The sequence below is a fragment of the Jaculus jaculus genome, chromosome 2 (assembly GCF_020740685.1).
Source record: "Jaculus jaculus isolate mJacJac1 chromosome 2, mJacJac1.mat.Y.cur, whole genome shotgun sequence".
NCBI classification, from domain to species: domain Eukaryota; kingdom Metazoa; phylum Chordata; class Mammalia; order Rodentia; family Dipodidae; genus Jaculus; species Jaculus jaculus.
Window position 1 is genome coordinate 93,716,896 of NC_059103.1, and position 21,105 is coordinate 93,738,000.

General features: G+C 45.6%; 1 protein-coding gene across 1 annotated transcript in view; it reads right to left on the reverse strand.

Annotated features, from left to right (window-relative positions):
- The window catches only part of Mcub (mitochondrial calcium uniporter dominant negative subunit beta), a 124,837-nt gene extending 104,979 nt beyond the window's left edge, over positions 1-19,858 (reverse strand). Inside the window, exon 1 of the mRNA XM_045144764.1 lies at positions 19,794-19,858. Coding sequence (XP_045000699.1) covers positions 19,794-19,853 — 60 coding nt within the window. The 5' untranslated portion in view covers positions 19,854-19,858. The remainder of the gene's footprint in view (positions 1-19,793) is intronic.
- Between the last annotated feature and the right edge of the window lie 1,247 nt (positions 19,859-21,105).

Here is a 21,105-nt window from a genome sequence, read left to right on the forward strand (position 1 = left end):
CACATTGCTCTGCAAAACTAAAACGCTGTGCTTTCGGGACTTTGGAAGCTGCCTGCAGTAATGGACAAAGGGCCGGGTCAGTATGAGTCCCTGTGATGTGCTAAAAGCAGGAAGCAGAGGCACGGCTTAACCTGTGATGTTCTGTTGAGAACCATTTTCTGCGAGAGAGAAATCCACTGTTATGTAGCTGGAGAGATAGCTTGCAAAGCCTAACACCCTGGGTTCAATTCCCCAGTGCCCATGTAAAGCCAGATGCACAAAGTAGCACATGTGCCTGGAGTTCATTTGCAGCTGCTGGAGGCCCTGGTGTGCTCACTGTCTTTTTCTGTGTCAGACACACGTGCCACAATTCTATCTGGCTTTATGTGGTTGATAGAAAATGAACTTGGGTTGGCAGACTTTGCCAGCAAGTGCTTTTAATCACTGGACCATCTCCCCAGCTCCCTAAGCATTTTCATACCACCAGGTTTTTTAGAGAATATTTTTAGTTATGTATTTAGAAGCAGAGAGAGATAAAGAGAAGAGAGACAGGCCAAGAAATAATTACTTTGAAAAGAATACGTAGGTTTGCCAGGTGTGGTGGCACACACCTTTAATCCCAGTACTCCGGAGGCAGAGGTAGGAGGATCACTGTGAATTCGAGGCCTGCCTGAGACTACATAGTGAATACCAGGTTAGCCTGAGCTGCAGTGAGAGCCTACCTCAAAAAAAAAAAAAAAAAAAAGAGGAAGGTAAAATAAGGGGGGAAAAAGGAAATAGTAGTAGTTTAATGTCATTCTTGGCTACATATCTGAGTTTGAAGTCAGCATGGACTGCATGAGATACTACCTGTCAGAGAGAGAGAGAGGAAGACATAGAAGGAAAAGAAGAATACACGGGTTTATGTAGGCCTCTGAGATCAATGTGTGGCACCAGAAGACAGCAAACACCAACACTGAATACCAGAAGTTTGATTATTGTTGGTATTGTTGGGTCTATTTCAGCAGTCCAGCTTAATCCAAATTAAAAAAGAAAAGTGTAGGGAAGAAAAAGGAAGGAACAATATATATACATAAGCCTGGAGTGGTGGCACATACATCTTTAATCTGTCACTTGGATGGCAGAGGTAGGAGGATCGCTGTGAGTTTGAGGCCAACCTGAGACTCCATAGTGAATCCCAGATCAGCCTGGGCTACAGCGAGACCCTACCTCAAAAAAAAAAAAAAAAAAACCAAACAAACAAACAGAAATATATATATATATACACACATATATATATGTATGTATACAGAAATATATATATTGAACATATACACATATATATGTATGTATGTATACACACACACACATACATACACATCAATCCTAGCTCATACTGGGCACAGATAAAAGGGAAGTCATGCCTGGCAGCTGGCTACAATCGTCTTGCTCTAGACAGAAACCATGAGAAGGTGAGTGAAATGTGCAGCTTTGTCTGTCTCGGGCCTTCGAGTACCCACGCCCCAGGGGCCATTCTGGCAGAGCCACAGGCTTGTAACCTAGATTGCCAGAGGCCTGTGGCTCGTGGAGCTTTAGGAGTTAGGTCTGCGGTTTATTGCACCAGGCTTTGCCCTCCAGTGGCTCTAGCCCCTGACAGCTGTTATGATCCTCTAGCAGCAGGGTCTGCTACTGTTACAGCTCCTGAAGGGGCCTCTGGGCTGGGTTTTCTCAGACTCAGTGTGCCCCGATCCCTTGGCGTTTGAGGCTTGGCAACTCCCTGGGGCTCTTCCAGTGACTGGGGCTTGTCATTTCTCTTCTCTGGTTCTTCACAGCTATCTTTCTACTGTCTCTTACCTTCTTTCTTTTAAAAAAAAAAAAATGTCAGGGGGGAGGGAGGGAATTACCATGGGATATTTTTTTATAATCATGGAAAATGTTAATAAAAATTAAAAATTAAAAAAATATATTTTGTTTTTGTTGATTTATTTCAGAGAGAGAGAGATACAGAAATAGGCAGGTAGAGAGAGAGAGAGAGAGAGAGCAAGCGAATGGGCACACCAGGGCCTCCAGCCACTGCAAATGAACTCCAAACACATGTACCCCCTTGTGCATCTGGCTTACGTGGGTCCTGAGGAGTTGAACCTGGGTCTTTTGACTTTACAGGCAAGTGCCTTAACCACTAAGCCATCTCTCTAGCCCCCTTGCCTTCTTTCCACATCTGTTCTCCTGGTTGTTCTCATTGTCTTTGTGCACCTGCTACCCATGGTTTCCTCAACCTCTCTGCAACTTTTGTTTATTGTTATTTATTTGAGAGTGACAAAGAGAAAGAGAGAAAATGGGCACACCAGGGCTTCCAGCCACTGTAAACAAACTCCAGTGCGTGCGCCCCCTTGTGTATCTGGCTAACATGGGTCCTGGGGAGCTGAGCCTTGAACCAGGGTCCTTAGGCTTCACAGGCAAGCGCTTAACTGCTAAGCCATCTCTCCAGCACTTAAACAAAATGTTTTTTTTAATTTTTATTTATCTGCAACTTTTTAGTTGCCCCTTGTCAGGGCAAATGGCTACTGCTGTTACTCTGTTGCCAATTTACTAATGATAAGAATCAGAAGTGGTGGGGAGGTAATATGATGGAGAATAGAATTTCAAAGGGGAAAGTGTGGGGGTTGGGGAGGGAGGGAATTACCATGGATTTTTTTTTTTATAATCATGGAAAATGCTAATAAAATTAAAAAAAAAAAGAATCAGAGGTGGACAAGAGAAGACCACTAGACAGGAACCTCTCTATTAAGCCTAATGGTTGCAACATCAAGGAACAGCACAGGAGGGTGTCTCCCAGCTGGCTCAAAGGAGGTGTGCCAAAGATGTTTACATCAATCACAGTAGACCTTCATGCAAACGAAGGACTGTGTTGCATCAATCATAGGCCTTAGGCCACCAAGGGACATGCTCCTCTTCTGGCCTGGGTAAAAATAGCTAACAGGGCTCTCCAAGGTCTGGTTCAGCTGTTTGACGCAGTCCTGGCTGTAATGCTGCTGTTGGGAGTGTAGTTGTGCTTCAGCAGCAAGCAGCTGGGGTTAGAGCTTCTTTAAGGAGACTGAGGCATGTTCAAAGGAGCTAGGCTGGCACGAAGGCAGCTTTGCTGGATGTGTGGCTCATAATCCTTCATTCAAAGTAGTCTAGGCACCAGGGGAGGGTCAACAACTATCAACTAGGGGGTGGAATCATCTTGCCTCTGAAGTCTTGGCTAACTCAAAGGCACAATAAACTTCTGAAGGGACACGTAGTATAAGTGCTACTCTTGTTTTGTTTTGTTCTGTTTTTTTCCGAAGTAGATTCTTGCTCTAGCCCAGACTGACCTGGAATTCACAGGAAGTCGCAGGATGGCCTCAAACTCATGGCAATCCTCCTACCTCTGCCTCCCGAGTGTAAGCACTTAACAGTATTTTAATAGTACTTTACTCGTTACCAGATACTCTTGGGAAGAGCTGGGTCATTTTATACATCTTGCCCATAGTTTAATCATAATGCTGAAGCAAAATAAACCCATGGGAATAAACGCCTATGCCAATGATTGCCTCTTGAAGGTTCACTATTTAAGCCTTCATGTTTTCATAAACCATGTCATTTTACTCACCCTTAAGAATTAGAATTTTGGCTGGAGAGATGGCTTAGTGATTAAGGCACTGCCTGTGACACCTAAGAACCCAGGTTCAATTCCCTAGGACCCTGTAAGCCAGATGCACAAGGTGTCTCATGCATCTCGAGTTTGTTTACAGTGGCTGGAGGGCCATTCTCTCCATCTGCTTCTCCCTCGCTCTCATATAATAGATAAATAAAAATTTTTAAAAAGAGCTGGGCATGGTGGCGCACGCCTTTAATCCCAGCACCTGGGAAGCTGAGGTAGGAGGGATAGCTGTGAGTTCAAGGCTACCCTCAGACTACAGAGTGAATTTCACATCAACCACTTAAGCCAAATGCACAAGGAGCCTCATGCATCTCTCTGAAGTAAATAAAATTTAGAGAAAAAGAAGTTCAGGTTTTGGGCTAGAGTGGTGACTGAGCAGTTAAGGTGCTTGCCTGCAAAGCCTAGGACCCATATACAACTCTCCAGATCCCATGTAAGCCAGATGTACAATGGTGAGGCAAGTGCAAGGTTGCACATGCCCACTAGATGGCATAGCACCTGGAGTTCAATTGCAGTGGCTGAAGCCCTGGTGCCACCAATTCTTTCTCCGTCTCTCTGTCTGTCTGTCTGTCTCTCTCTCATAAATAAATAAACAAATTAATTTTAAAGTTCAGGTTTTGATCATGGTATGTTTGGGGCTTCTGGAGTAATGCTGAGAACCTCCAAGAGCATCCATCCCATAGTGTCTCAGTCTCCCCAATGCAGAGACTTCTGATTGGCCCAGGTAGCCACTGGACAAAAGGGATAGGCTGGGCATGGTGGCATGCACCTGTAATCTCAGAACTTGTAAGGTCGAGGCAGGGGGCATCTTAAGTTGAACACCAGCCTGAGCAATGAGACTCTGCCAATAAACAAATAAATAACAAAAACACCTAATAAGGCTACTGAAAAACACAGCCCAAGAACACAGTAGGATTCAAACAAAGATGCTTGCTTATAGTCTACTAGTGGGTGGTCAGCTCATCTAGGATTGCAAGTTCCTTCTGGTCCAGCATCTTCTAAAGAGCTATGGGCCTCACATAGAGCAAGCTCACTCACACTTACATCTGAGCTCTAGCCCATGGGAGTAAAGGGGAAAGAGAAATTAGCTTCCTTTTTTTCTTGTGGCAATTCTCCTGCCTCTGCCTCCTGCATGCTGGTACTACAGGTACATGCCATAATGCCTGGCTAAGAAATCAGAGTCCTGTATATTTATATTTTATTTTATTTATTTTCAAGGAGAGAGGGGTCAGGGCCTCTAGTCACTGCAAACCAACTCCAGATGCCACTTTGTGCATCTGGCTTTACCTGGGTACTGGGGAAATCAAACATGAATCTTTGGGCTTTGCAGGCAAGTTTCTTAACCTATGAGCCATCTCTCCAACCCCAGGTGCCTATTTAAAGATGTGAGCCAGCAGTTACACTTAGCCCCTCGATGTCATGTGAGATATCCAGAGCTCAGTCATATGCCCCTGCCTGAGTGCAAATGGGTAAAGATGGAGCCTTTGGGAATGAGTCAATATGCTAAAGCAAGAGTGACAAGATTAGTTATGCTCAAGGAAACGAACTAGGGAAGACAGAGGATAGCATGTGTTTTCCAACCCAATCTATTTGTGTGTGTGTGCACGTGTGTGTGTGTGATAAGTGCGGTGTGGTGTGTATGTGCGGAATATACATGTAGGTGCAGATGTGGCTCCCTGTGCATGCACACAGAGGCCAGAGAACGCCGGCTGTCCCACTTCATTGCTCATCCACTTGTTTCCTTGAGATGGAGTCTCTTCACTGATTGTGGCGGCTTTGGGGGCCCCATGAGCCCCAGCAATTCCCCCTCCTCTGCCCCTCCCTTTCAGGGCTGGGGTTATAGAGGTGGGTGGCCATGCCCAGCTATGTGCCTGGGTTCTGGGGAATCAAGTTCAGTGGTCTCGGGTCCTCGTCAGCCTTACCTTCACGCAAGAAGTGCTCTGAAGTGCCGAGTCATCTTTCTACAGCCTCCCCACCCGCCACCACCTAATTTTTTTCCTAATTTTTAAAACTGTTTCCCACATTAAATTTTTAGGACCACTGTTCAAGAAGGAATTATTGGGAATATATGGAATAATAAAAAACGTCTGTGGTCAAATTCTTTTCTATTCCTAGTTTGTCTCCAAGGCACATGAATAATGTAATGTGCCAAAAGTTCTCACTAGGGAAACTTGTTTAATTTGGTATACGTTAGTGGGGAGTTCCTCAAACTTGTAAGAGCAGAGGGTTTGTAAAACATGTTATGCATCACATAACAGTTTAACTTAAATAAACATAACTCTTTTGTTTTTGGTTTTTCGAGGTAAGAGTCTCACTCTAGTCCAGGCTGACCTGGAATTCACTATGTGTCTCAGGGTGGCCTTGAACTCACAGCGATCCTCCTACCTCTGCCTCCCGAGTGCTGGGATTAAAGGTGTGTACCACCACGCCTGGTAAATAAAATAACTCTTGTATCATAAAATGTTAATATGATATCTTGTGCATGCCTTTAATCCCAGAACTCAGTAGACCAAGGTAGGAGGATCACTGTGAGTTCATGGACAGCCTGAAACACATAGTGAATTCCAGGTCAGCTGAGGCTAGAATAAGACCCTACCTCAAAAATAATAATAACTGTAGTGGCTGGAGAGATGGCTTAGTAGTTATGGCACTTGCCTGTGAAGCCTAAGGACCCGCATTTGATTCTTCAATACCCACATAAGTCAGGTGCACAAGGTGGCACGTGCGTCTGGAGTTTGTTTGCAGTGGCTGAAGGCCCTGGTATACCCATTCTCCTGCTCGCTCAATCTACCTACCTACCTATATATATCTGCCTATTTCTCTTTCAAAAAATTAAAAATTTAAAAAAATTTTAATATGCTACAGAAAATTCTAACAGAAGTGAAATGGAGGGCTATACTTTGCAGGGAAGTTTCCTACACCATCCCAAAGTGCTTACAAGCACCTGCTTTCAGACTCCACTCTGGCTTCATCCTCTTTCCTTTCCTGCTTTCCAGATTGACCCCTGCTTAAGTAAATCTGACCTCATTTCCACAGCTTGGGTTTGCTTTTGAGACAGGGTTTTGCTCTGAAACTCAGACTAGCTTGAACCTCTGATCCTCTTGCCACAGCCAACATGCCAGCCTTCATCTCTGCTGCTGGGATGGTAGCAAGGGCCCTTCTCTGATTTCCTCTAGGAGCTATTGTTTCTAATGTTTATTTGGCTCTTGTGAGCCAAATGAGGAAGAACAGGTATGTTTTTATGCATAGGCATTCATCTTTCACATGACTTTTGTTTTGGGGTTTGTTGTTGTTGTTGTTTTTGGTTTTTCAAGTGCCAGGATTAAAGGAATGCAACATCATGCCTGGCTTTCACATCACTTTTAAGGACTGTAAGGTTTTTTGTTTTTTGGTGTCTCACTCTAGCTCAGGCTGACCTGAAATACACTATGTAGTCTCAGGGTGGCCTTGAATTCAGGGCAATCCTCCTATCTCTGCCTCCCCAGTGCTGGGATTAAAGGGGTGTGTCACCATGCCTGGAAAGGACTATAAATTTTCAGCCTTGACTTGAACCACCGAAACTCCTCCCTTGAAATCTCCAGGCCTAGGCAAGATTGAAACCCATCTAAGGATAGGGAAATGGGGGCAATTAAAATATGACAGACTTGGACTTTACCATGAAAGATCAGAACATTTACAACTCACAGGAAGCCTACCTAATCAGGTGGGGGAAAATAGAGGGTAGCTTTCAACTAAAGCATATCTAGGAATGCAGGTGGCACAGATCTTGAAGCTGTCAGAGAGGCGGCAGCATCACGATACCACAGGTTCTGGAAACAGATCCATTTGATGACTTAAAAGCCATCCCTGTCTTACCCTGCTCTCTAATGTTTAGAAGCACGGGGACAATGGCCTCCGTCTCGGCAGGGACCCTAGAGATGATCGCTGAATAAATCAGTCCCTGTTCACATTCTAACACTTCAGAGTTCAGGCTGTCCGCGACAACGCATGAATGCCAAGCACTATGCTGGGTGATCCACTCAATACTGAACATCCAACAGTATTCAAATCCTAATTCTGCACCACGTTCAAGGACCTGCTTTAACGGGCCAACACAGGAGGACCCATGTGTCACCCATCTTATCCATGCATACTTCTAATGCTACCGGAGCAACACCGGACTTCTGGGACAGTGACAGAGGCACCGTTACAGGAGAGATCAGTATATTCCCTAATGCAAAAGTTGTCAGGCATGGTGGTACACACCTTTAATCCCAGTACTTGGGAGACAAAGGTAGGAGGATTGTCATAAATTCAAGGTTACCTTGAGACTACATAGTAAATTGCAGGTCAGCCTGGGCTACAACAACGCCCACCCCCCGCCCAAAATAAGTCATGTTCCTTTGTTTTGGATGATACTATTTTTGTTGTTGTTGTTGTTATTTTTATTTATTTGAGAGCAACAGAGAGAGAAAGAGGCAGAAACAGAGAGGGAGAGAGAGAGAGATTGGGCGCGCCAGGGCCTCCAGCCACTGCAAATGAACTCCAGATGTGTGCACCCCCTTGTGCATGTGGGCTAACGTGGGTCCTGGGGAATCGAGCCTTGAACCGGGGTCCTTAGGTTTCATAGGCAAGCCCTTAACCAGCTAAGCCATCTCTCCAGCCCTGGATGATACTATTTTATATTTTTCCCAGGAATCATGTTTTACAAGCAAATTATTTTTATAATTTTTTTGTGGTAGAATCTTGCTCTAGATCAGGATGACCTGGAACTCACTCTATAGTCCCAGGCTGGCCTTGAACTCATGGCCATCCTCCTGCCTCTGCCTCTCAAGTGCTGAAATTGAAGGCATGTCCCACCATGCCCGACCATTTTTATAATTTTTAAGTACTACTCCAAATTATTAAGTTTTGATCATTAAACTTGTCCTTACACATGATTTGTGGCAGTTACAAAGCAGCATATCATACTTGTAACCAAACGTAAGAAATCCATTAAGGAAAGTTGTCTGTGGACAAGAATGGTACTTCCCCTCCTTCCACACACATGTAAACAATCATCCTGCAAACACACCACACAGCGCCCAAAGGTAGTCCAGCTGCTACAGTACTTGCCTAACATGCACGAGGCCCTAGGTTCCATCCCCAGCACCTCATGAGCCAAGTGTGGAAGCCCTGTAATCCAATCACTTGAAAGGTGGAGATAGATCAATAATACTAAGTTATCTTTGGCTAGGTAGAGAATCTGAGGCAAGCCTAAGCTGCATGAGTCCTTGGGTCAATAATAAATAAAACCACAATTCAAAAATAGCCAAGAAAAGCCAGGCATGGTGGTGCACACCTTTAATCCCAGCACTCGTGAGAGAGGTAGGAGGATCGCCATGAGTTCGAGGCCACCCTGAGGCTACAAAGTGAATTACAGGTCAGCCTGGGCTAGAGTGAAACCCTACGTCGAAAAACAACAACAACAAAATAACCAAGAAAAAGCCAGACATGGTGGTGCACGCCTTCAATCCCAGCACTCGGGAGGCAGAGGTAGGAGGATCGCCTTGAGTTTGGACGCCACCCTGAGACTCCATAGTGAATTCCAGGTCAGCCTGGACTAGAATGAGACTCTACCTAGTAAAAAAAAAAAAAAAAAAAAAAAAAAGCCAAAAAATCACATATGTGGTGCTTGCTGCAGAATTTTATGTTTGTTAAATTACATATATATATTTGTTGTTGTTGTTGTTGTTCATTTTTATTTATTGAGAGGGACAGAGAGAGAGAGAGGGAGAGAGAATGGGCACGCCAGGGCTTCTAGCCACTGCAAACGAACTCCAGATGCGTGCGCCCCCTTGTGCATCTGGCTAACGTGGGTCCTGGGGAATCGAGCCTCGAACCAGGGTCCTTAGGCTTCACAGGCAAGCGCTTAACCGCTAAGCCATCTCTCCAGCCCTAAATTACATATATTAAGTTATGTTCTTTAAAACTCCTGCTTACAAAGCATGTCTGAAATAAAATATGATTTAAGACTGCTATTTGTTTATAATAGAAAATTATACATAAAGATTATTTTGGCTAACTTGAAAGATTTTTGTGAGACACAAGACTCACAAAAAGTACAGGCAAATATGATTTTCCTCTACAAAACTGAAGCAGAGAAATTTGAGACGCTAAGAACACATCCTTTTCTGTGCATGGGTGGAGGTGATGGGAGATGGTGAAAAACTTGTTCTGGTCACAATGATTCTTAGAATCTAAGTGGAAAAATCCTATGAGCACAGCAACTATAATGAACAATCAAATGAGGTAAGTGCTTTAAGTAAAGAGATCTGAGAGATTCCATCAAAACTGGGAATGGGGTAGAGGTGGGTGGCTATTAGAGCTCAGCCTTGAAGGAAGAGTAGAATTTGGGAGGGTGAAGACGGAATAATGGGAGGGAGATACAGCTATCTACAGGCCACAGTATAACCAAGAGGAAGAGCTAAAAACATGAAACAAGCCTTGAGAAACCATCTCTAGCTCAGCCATGCGGGCTGCTGTGGAGAGAACAGAGAAGAGAGTGGGGCTGGAGGCAGGAAGCCAGAGCTTTTCTCTGAAAGCTTGTTTATCTTGTTTCAGTAACAAATTCATAGAAGGATATTTACAAGGTTCACAGAGAAACTAATTTCTCCTATAAAAAAAGTGAGAACTCATTTTGATTTTCAAAGCAAAACTGTATCAGTGAGTTATCAGAATATTCTCTAGCCACAGTTTGTACAGTCAATAATGTGTTGATCTATTTGCAAAGCATTTTTCTAAAACGATGTTTTCCAGATTTATGGTCATATTACTGTCACCTTCTAGAAAGAAAGGCTAATCACTGACAACTTTAAAAACCTAGTCTTGGGCTGGAGAGATGGCTTGGCGGTTAAGCGCTTGCCTGTGAAACCTAAGAACCCCGGTTCGAGGCTCGGTTCCCCAGGTCCCACGTTAGCCAGATGCACAAGGGGGCGCACGCGTCTGGAGTTCGTTTGCAGAGGCTGGAAGCCCTGGAGCGCCCATTCTCTCTCTTCCTCTATCTGTCTTTCTCTCTGTGTCTGTCGCTCTCAAATAAATAAATAAAAAATGAACAAAAAAAATTAAAACCTAGTCTTCAAATATTTCATCTACAAGCTAGCAAGGTAGCACATACCTGTAATTCAGCACGCAGGAGGCTGAGGCGGGAGGATTAATTGAGGTCAGAAGTTGGAGACCCACCAGAGCAAGACAGAAGGAAACAGTGGGGGAAACACTTGAAGAAACAGGTAAAGCAGGACTTTCTAAGTAGGGCTCCAACTGCTCAGGAAATAAGACCAATAATCTACAAATGGACCTCATGAAGCTACAAAGCCTTTATACAGCAAAGAAAACTGTTAATTGAGCTATACATCTGATAGGAGATTAGTATCAAAAATATCCAGAATGGAATGTCAAAGGGGAAAGTGTGTGGGGGGGGAGGGTATTACCATGGGATTTTTTTTATAATCATGGAAAATGTTAATAAAAATTAAATTTTTTTAAAAAAATAATAAAAAAAAATATCCAGGCATGGCGGTGCATGCTTTTAATCCCAGCACTTAGAAGGCAGAGGTAGGAGGATCACCATGAATTCGTGGCCACCCTGAGACTACATAGTGAATTACAGGTCAGCCTGGGCCAGAGTGACACTCTACCTCAAAACACCAAAAAAAAAAAACCCCATAAAAATAAATAAATAAAATAAATTGAATATGTAAAAAACTCAAAAAGTTAAAATCAAGAAATCAAACAATCAAAAAATGGACTGTAGGGCTGGAGAGATGGCTTAGCGGTTAAGCGCTTGCCTGTGAAGCCTAAGGACCCCGGTTCGAGGCTCGGTTCCCCAGGTCCCACGTTAGCCAGATGCACAAGGGGACGCACGCGTCTGGAGTTCGTTTGCAGAGGCTGGAAGCCCTGGCGTGCCCATTCTCTCTCTCTCCCTCTATCTGTCTTTCTCTCTGTGTCTGTCGCTCTCAAATAAATAAATAAAAAATTAAAAAAAAATGGACTGTAGAACTGAACAGAGAGTTTTCAAAAGAAGAAATGCAAATGGCCAATAAATATTTTAAGAAGTGTTCCATATCCTTAAACATCAGGAGAAAGCAAATTAAACCTACTTTGAGATTCCATTTCACGCCAGTCAGAATGACTAACATCAAAAAATCAAATGACACCAGGCATGGTTGTTCACACCTTTAATCCAGCACCCAGGAGGCGTGGATAGGAGACTCGCCATCAGTTCAAGGGCCAACCTGAGACTACATGGTAAATTCCAGGTCAGCCTGGGCTAGAGTAAGACCCCCACCTCATAAAATTAATTAATTTAAAAAGACAAAGAAAAAAAAACAGAAGAGAGACTAGCTGGAAAGTTGAAGGGCTTCAGTGGGGGGGGGGGTTAGGGAAGGGAAAAGGTGGTGGGAGGGGAGTATCATCATGGCCGCATGTCCGTACATATGGAAGTTGCCAATAAAAAGTTAAAATAGGGCTAGAGAGATGGCTTAGCACTTAAGGTGCTTGCCTGTGAACCTAAGGACCAAGGTTCGACTCCCAGAACCCATGCAGGCCAGATGCACAAGGTGGTGCATGTGCACAAGGTGGCACACATGTCTGCAGTTTGACTGCGGTGGTTAGAGGCCCTGGTGCACCAATTCTCTGTCTCTCATAAAAAATAAAAATAAAAAATAGCTGGGCGTGTGGTGCATGCCTTTAACCCCAGCACTTGGGAGGCAGAGGTAGGAGGATCGAGGCCACTCTGAGACTACATAGTGAATTCCATCCAGGTCAACGTGGACTAGAGTGAGACCCTACCTTGAAAAACCAAAAAATAAAATAAAATAAATAAAAATTAAAAATTATTTAAAAAGTTAAAAACTGGGCAAGGGAGAAATGGCTTAGCAGTTAAGGCACTTGATTAAAAAGCCAAAGAACCTAGATTTGATTTCCCAGGACCCACATAAGGCAGATGCACAAGGTAGCACATACATCTGGAGGTCATTTGCACTGGTTGGAGGCCCTGGGGTGCCCATTCTCTTTCCATTTCTATTTTCTATTTGCCTCATTTTCTCTTCCTCTCTTTATCTCAAATAAATATTTTTTAAAAATGTTAAAAACTGGGCATGGTGGCTAATGCCTTTAATCCCAGCACTGGGGAGGCAAAGGTAGGATCACTGTGAGTTCAAGGCCACCCTGAGACTATATAGTGATTTCTAGATTAGTCTGGGCTAGAGCAAGACCCTACCTTGAAAAACTTAAAAAATAAATTTAATTAAAAGTTGTAGATGGAGTTCAATGTAGTAGGATTGTCATCTGTGTCTGAAGCAATTAGGAAGAAAAAAAAAGAGGAAAGAAAAGGGAAACTATGAGGACAGAGAGAGAATCACCATGGATTATTGTCTATAATTCTGGTAGTTGCCAATACAAAGATTAATTAAAAAAAAAAAAAAAAAAAAACAAAGAAAGAAAAGGGAACCCACACCAACTGAGTGATGGACTCAATGTAGAAGATAATCCCGCACCCCTCAGGGAGAACTGAAAAAGGATGTTTCTTCCCTCAAGATTGCCACAGCGAAGCTTTGAGACCAGCTCAGCTGTTTGACATGAGGTTCAGCATTGTATGTTTCCCCACACAGCCTGTAGGAATTTCAGCTGTACTCCCATTTCTTGCTTCTCTTTCATTATTCCCCATTTCTTGCCCTTAAATCAGTTCAAAGCAATTCTCTCCGGTGGACCCTGCTTCCACTGCATGTTTATACAGCACTTCTCACCAGTGTTGTGACTCTTAGACAAAGCTCTAAAATCCTCTCAGAGCCTGACAAAATAATCTCACACTGCTTATGCTTTGGGTTACCTCTGGGTAAAATGTAATCAAACAATATGAGTTAGAAGTTCATGACACTGAAAAACTCTAAGATTTGCAGGCCCTGATAATTGAGCCAAATCAATTATGGGGATAGTAGAAGTAACAATGAAATAGAAAGATTTAGATCTAGTGAGTGGAGAAGGAAGTTGAAGGAAAAATGAGGAATCTGCTGGACATGGTGGTGTATGCCTTTAATCCCAGCACCCAGAAGGCAGAGGTAGGAGGGTCGACGTGAATTCGAGGCCACCCAGAGACTACATAGTGAATTCCAGGTCAGCCTGGGCTAGAGTGAGACTCTACTTTGAAAAAACAAATGAGGAATCCATTTCTATTGGTTAAGAGAATGGATACCAATTCACAGCATATCCCTTTGAGAGAGCCATAGCAACATTAGATTCTCACCGCACTCCAACACACCATCACATCTGAGTACCTTCTACAGGCGAAGCTCCAAAACAACCTTGTGCACAAAAAAAAATGGGTCTGTCCTTACAGTTTCCTGTTTGGAATGTATTTGTTCAGACCCTGAAGTGCTCACCTTTTGCATTTTCCAAAGCCTTATTTGCCTATCACTTTTTCTCATTAAAAGTGATTACTGAAAAATGGGTGATGATGTGATGGGAAAATGAAGGTTGAAGACAGAGCTATGAGTACCGTCAGTACCCCGTATAGTCTTTTCCCAACTGTCAGATACAACGCTTTCTGGAAGCCAGTGCACAGAGCTGCCACCACTGGGTCTGCACTTCACTGCCCATCATAGACCCTGCATCTGCTCAGGAGAGACCCGCAGAGTCTAACACTGAGACTGCACAGCAGCTTCTTCTATGGCTCCTCTTAAAGGTGTCTTTCCCTGCTACAGCACTTCACAGTCATTTCCTTTGTAATGTTTATTTGCACGTGTGTGCACGTGCATGTGTGTATGCACATGTATATACCAGTATCTCTTGGTGGAACCCAAGACACATGCACATGGGTGGCTAGGTAACTGAACCAGGGCCTGCAGACTTTGCAAGTAAGAGCCGTCACAGAGTCATTTCTTAAGAGGAATTCCAACGTGGAGCACTCAGTGCCAACTTTTGGGGCTGGGCTCCCAGGCCACAAGGTTTAACCAATGTGGTGGTTTGATTCAGGTGTCCCCCATAAGCTTAGCTATTCTGAATGCTAGGTTACTAGCTGATGGAGACTTGGGAATTAAAGCCTCCTAGAGGGAGTGTATTGTTGGGGGGGGGTGCTTATGGGTGTTATAGCCAGTTTCCCCTTGCCAGCATTTGGCACACTCTCCTGTTGCTGTTGTCCATCTGATATTGGCCAGGGGTGATGTCCACCCTCTGCTCATGCCATCATTTCCCCTTGCCATCATGAAGCTTCCCCCTTGAGTCTGTAAGCCAAAATAAACCCATATTGTTTTTTTCCAAAAGCTACTGTTGGTGGGGTGATTTCTGCCAACAATGGGAACTTGACTTCCTAGCTCACAGAATAGAGTATCGACATTGTCTACAAACCAGGTGAAGCCTGTGTCGGCTCTGGAGAGGATGCACAGCAGTATCCCCCCACCCAGGCAAGGGAAACAGGAAAAGCCATTCATCAGCCTTGGACCTCAGATCGCAAAGGGAGGTGTGCCTGCCACTTTCTGACATCATTCAGTGACCTCTGTCCATGTCACCGCTCTCTCTGACAAGGAAACCTTTCAGGAGTGACTGGTGGAATGAAGGTGAAGGCTGACAGATGAATCTCCCCAGTAAGCCATCATGTGAGTGGTCTACCCTGTCCCCCCGATGTGCAGGGAGTGAGACATCGTTGCTGTTCACACCCAACTCTGTTGGGAGGGAACAGAGGTCTAGGGCCCAGTCAGCACTCTAGGCCCTTGCTTGATCTAATATTAATGCTGGATGGCGCTATTACAAGAGCGGGTAACTATTACAATCACTGTGTGAAAGGGACACGCCACTGCCTATGATCACATATTTTCAAGCATTTAAACAAGTTTTCTGAATTTGATAGTTCTTTCTTCAGAGGAATAGTTCCATCCACTGATTAAATAACACAATGACAACTGCGGATGTTAAAGGGTTTTCAGATCAGTCAGTCAAACTCCCGTATTCTGAAAGAGGGACAGAACAGGGCCCAGCAGACTGAATGAGTTAACTAAGTTCACAGGGCTGAGTGGTGATGGAGCCAGGCTGGCTGGCACCCTGATATCCTGGTTGCCTGTCTACCACCAGCAAATTAGCTGATCTAAACATGCTAACAGCTGTATGGTCATGTTGGTCAAGCAATATTTAACCTCAGGTTTCTAATTTAGTGTCACAGGTACCTTAATCAACAAATATTTATCTGCCAAAATACAACATGGTTTTATGATTTAGTTTGCTATAAAACATAAAACAGCACAAATGCTTCTTCTTCTTCTTTTTTTTTTTTTTTTTTTTTTTTTTTTTTTTGCTTTTTCTGGGCAGGGTATCACTGTAGCCCAGGCTGACCTGGAACTCACTCTGTAGCTCCTACTGCAATCCTCCCACCTCAGCCTCAGCCCCCCAAGTGCTAGGAATAAAGGCATCCACCAGCACCTTTTGTTTTCTTTTTAGAAAAGCAATACTGACATGCTAGGAAGGTGGGAATGGACAGACTGGTCTAGAGTTACTCTGAGGACAAAGCCTGAATGCCTTTTTCTCTAGTGTGAATAGCTATCACAGACGGAGAGCTCTGTACTGCAGCCAGTGCACAACATTACAACTGTAGATGCATGAGGGGAACAGCAGGACACTGTCAAACAATCTCTAAGTGAGGGCTAGAGAGATGGCTTAGCGGTTAAGCGATTGCCTGTCAAGCCTAAGGACCCCGGTTCAAGGCTCGATTCTCCAGGTCCCACATTAGCCAGATTCATAAAGGGGCACATGCATCTGGAGTTCGTTTGCAGTGGCTAGAGGCCCTGGTGTGCTCATTCTCTATCTGCCTCTTTCTCTGTTTGTAGCTCTCAAATAAATAAATTTTTAAAAAAATTTAAAAAACATCTATACGTGAATGTCTTAGCAGTGGGATTCAAACATCCATATGCTTTATTACCAGAGGTTGTTTTGCAAAACTATAATTCTTGACTCTAAGCTTCTTGCCCAAATACACTTCACTTTAAACACTGCTTATGTGGAGATGCAAATGCTGTATTAGGAGCACAAAACCATATCTGGGAGTTTCTCAGTGTAAGTAGCTGAAAATGCAAGTTAAGAAAGAAACAGCAAGTCAAGCACTTTCTATTTTGTTTTGTTTTGGGTTTGTTTTGTTTTTTTTCAAGGTAGGATCTCACTGTAGCCCAGGCTGACCTGGAACTCACTCTGTAGTGCCAGGCTAGCCTTGAACTCATAGTAACCCTCCTACTTCTGCCTCCCAAGTGCTGGGATTAAAGGTGTGCACCACCAAGTCCAGCTAAGGGCTTTCTGTTTAAATACAACTCGCGGGCTACATAATCACTCCAGCCTTATGCTTGCACACAGAAGCACCAGCTGGAGCCACGCATTGCCCTGACAACCACCCAGCCAGACTGTTGCCACCAGTGATGCTGCCACCAGAACGTGATTACGGATACCAGGCCAGGCCTTGGCCAAAGATAATACAAAACAGTCCAGACAAAATATGTTCTTTAAAAAACAGCTCTGCTACACTGAACACATCAATGTCAATAAACTGCTTGTTTTCCCCACGTACAAAAACGCTGGCAGACAATTATCCACCTACCACATAAAGAATGAGAACCTTATATTTTTCAAAGTGATTAAGTGCCTCTACCAGGCACACTCATAATTTCAGAAAAGAGCAATTATAATCAAGAGAGCTTCTTGAAGATGCTACTTATGACAAGTCCTTGCAAGCTGCGGTCTTATGAGCTGTCAGGTTGTAAACCACCTTTGCTAGCTGCTTTCATAGGTGTGAGGGGGTATGAATGTTGTGGGGAAGAAATGTAGTTATGGGACATTTCATATCACAAGCAGTTAGATATTGTAATGAAAATGTCCATGAAGTGAGGTAATTTGATTTGAAGCAAATGGTTTCGTAGTCCTAGCCAAAGCTCCTAAGGCTCCGGGAGATTCCCCCAGTAGGATTTTAAAACGCATCCCGAGGCAGGCTCACAGGCTGAGTTTTATTGTGGGAAGCAGGAATTTTTCAGGAGGGTGGGATGAAGGAACTACCTCCACATTTTCAGTTCTGCAGATGAAATCATTCAGATGTAAGGCCTGAAGATGTTTAATTAGCTAGGGGCAAAGTACTAAGCAGAGACCAGTGGTTCTCCAGGCTGGTGGTAAGGCATGCAGAGCTCTCTGCTCACTGGAAGCCTAGTGTCCATGGCAACATCAGTCCAGGGCTCTACCTTTAGCGCAATACACCACCTGCTCCCTATTATTAGACCTAATAAGCCCCACTGTATCATTTTTTTCACCTGGGACAGGCAAGCAATGACACCACCCTATAAACATTGCATTGGATGGGAAAATACTAAGAAAAGGGCTTGTGGTGGATAATTTGAGAAAGGGCAGCCAGTCCTATGTGAAAGCGTTGGGGGTGTGGCTTAGCAGTAGAGTGCCCGCCAATCAAGCTTGAGGGTCTTGGCTTCATTTCCAGCGTTGCAAAATACTTAAATGGGCTTAAAAGGAAACAATCACTTCTGTTTAGAAGATGTGCAGCAAAAAAAATGGGGTTGAGTTGTTTTACTATTTGGTATAAACCCTGACTCTGAAAGGCAACAATTAATTAAGAATGCAATTTTTTTGGGGGGGGGGTTCGAGGTAGGGTCTCACTCTAGCCCAGGCTGACGTGTATGGCTTCGAACTCGGGGCGATCCTCCTATCTCCGCCTCCTGAGTGCCGGGATTAAAGACGTGCGCCACCACGCCAGCAAGAGTGCAATTTTAAGGAGCCTCTCTCCTTAATCATTTTTTACATTTTAAGGTGTTTGCCACTTTTCTTAGATATTGGTAACAAAAATGGACTTCATTTGCTTTCCAACATTCAGATAAAGCGTTTTAAAAAGGCATTCAAGTGGCTGGTAGATGCGCTTGCTTGCAAAGCCTTTCGTACCCAGGGTTCAATTTCCTAGCCACCCGCGTGCAGCACCCTCGGGCAGCAGCAAGAAACCCTGGCCTGCCCCCTACACACGCATAAATAATTTTTAGTGGGTTTAAATATTTCCAGCATGGTTCCAGATTCTGAGAAATGGAGGAGGGGAATGCCAAGAGAAATAGGAAGTGAAAGTGACAAGGGAAGCAGACCGAATTGATACTTTCCGCTTTTCTTCACCGATGCGCAGTTTAAAGATCATATGTGTGTGTGTGTGTGTGTGTGTGTGTAACGAAGGGATGGAGCTGACTCAGAGTCCGTCCCTAGTCCCAGGCAGCCTGAAGGCTCTTTTCAGCGGCTTTCCAGCAGGGGCTCAGTCAGCTCTGTTTCCAGAGCAGTGCTAGCTCCAGGCACTTTCCCGCTCGCCAGCGAGTCTCACTGCCAAGCCCCTCCTCTCTCTCTCTTTCTCTCTCTCCCTCCCTCTCCCCACCTCTCCTCTCCTCTCCCCACTCTCCTCTCCTCTCCTCTCCTTTTCTGCCTCTCCTCTCCTCTCTTTCTCCTCTCCTGTCCTCCACTCTTCTCTCTTTCCCTCTCCTGTCCCCCACTCTTCTCTGCTTTTCTGTCTCTCCTCTCCTTTTCTCTCTCTCACTCCTCTCCTGTCCTCCACTCTTTCTCTCTCTCTCTTCCTCTCCTTTTCTGTCTCTTCTCTCGTCTCCTCTCTCCCTCCCTGTCTCTCTCTCCTCTCCTCTCCCTTTCTCTCTCCTCTCCTTTTCTCCCTCCCTCCCTCTCTCTCTCCTTTTTCTCTCTCTCTCCTCTCTCTCTTTCTCTCCCTCTCTCTCTCTCTCTCTCTCTCTCTCTCCTCTCCCCCACCAAGCCGCGGCCGCAGACCGGCAACGACACGAGAGTGTCCGCCCAGCGCTTACTCACAGCTCGCTCCGTGATTCACCGGCGCCCCTGGTTTTCGAGCCACGGGCGAGGGCTCGGCAGGGAGTGGCTCGCGGATCTCGGGTGGGGGAGTCGCTGTCCCGGGGGATGCGCTCACTGCCCGGCTCCGGGCTCTCCGGGTCCCGCAGCCCGCTTCCGCACCGAGCCCGGCGGGGCCCGAGAACTCCCAGGGCCGGGGGTGGGAGGGGGAGCCCGCCGGGGACCCACCACCACCTGTCGGCCGCCCCTCCCAGAACGGCGCGCGGGGAGCGGCCAGACACAAACTTCGCACCCGCCGGCCCCCGCGCCGCGCGCGTCTCACCCGGGCTCCGAGGGTCTGCAGCAGCCGCGGCCGCCCCCGCCACGCGCCCCTCGGGAGCATCCTCCTGCCCCCGCCGCCCGCGCCGGATGCGCGCGTCAGCCGCGCAGCCTCCCGCCCGCGGGGCCAGACCGGGGCGGGCGAGAGGGTGTGTCCCTCCCGGCTGCAAGCGCTTCGCCGCTGGTTTTGATTTGCTTTTTTTTTTCTTTACCCCTCCAACCAAAAAAAAAGAAAAAAAAGCCACAAGCGAACGCATGCCTTCCCATCTTAGATCTCTGGAGCCTCTCTTCCAGAACATGCCCCAGAAGAAAGCTGTGGCCCTGCACGCCTGTAGTCTCGGCCCTTGGGAGGTGGCGGAGGCAGGAGGGTCAGCGGTTCAAGGGCCGCCCTTGATGATAGCCACTGAGTTTAAGGTCTGAGCTACATGACACATGTCATGAAATAAAGCAAAGCAGCAGGACCAAAACAACCCTCACAACCAATTTCTGGGCGAATCTCTCCATTCAACCCCTAGCGAGAGGCGGCACAGCCCAGAAGAAGGGACATAATTATGAGGTGTGACAGGGGGAGGGTACCCAGCAAGCCCCTCTGCCACTCTTCAGAAAAGAGGGAGAGAGATGGGTTCCCCAAGGCCCCTGCTGGGGCCTGCGGTGGTCTGGTCCCTAGGCTCCCTGGCCAGCGCAGCACTTCCTCTGTCCGAGGATTGTCGTTTACTACACAGGTGGCCCAAAGCCAGGAAAATGTCCCCCATGGCGGAGCCGGCTTTTCTTTTGGGGACAGCTGAGAGAAACTTCGTCTCCTTGGGGCAGGAGTTAAACGCTGGTAAAGCACTGTTGAAATAACTTAGTGTTAAGCCCTTTAAGTTCTAGAATGTTGTCAGCACCTCTGAGGTTCGCCTTCCTGTAAATCAACAAAGATGGGGGGGTGGAGGGGGGCCTTTGGGCTCACTCATCAGAGGGTGTTGAACTTTCCCTTGCCGCCCTGGCTTCCTTAAGCAAAAGAGGTGTCGCACGCCCCTGTGCTGGCACCAGCCTTCTTGAACACTCCACAGACTCCTCGAAGAAACTACATGATTATGGGAGCTGCTTGCTCAGCCCTAGCTGGGATCGGTGCACATGGCCTTTGCCCAGAGACTTCTTGCAATTACAAGCCTCGTGGACCCTCTAACCTTTTTACACCCAGGCTCGAAAGGGAGAGCACTTCAGCTGGAAGTGGGACTGCCAGGCTGTGCAAATGGGCAACGTGATTGGTGTAAACACAAACCTTCATTTACATGAAGGTTTGCTGTGATTGGTACAAAACAGACTATGTAGAC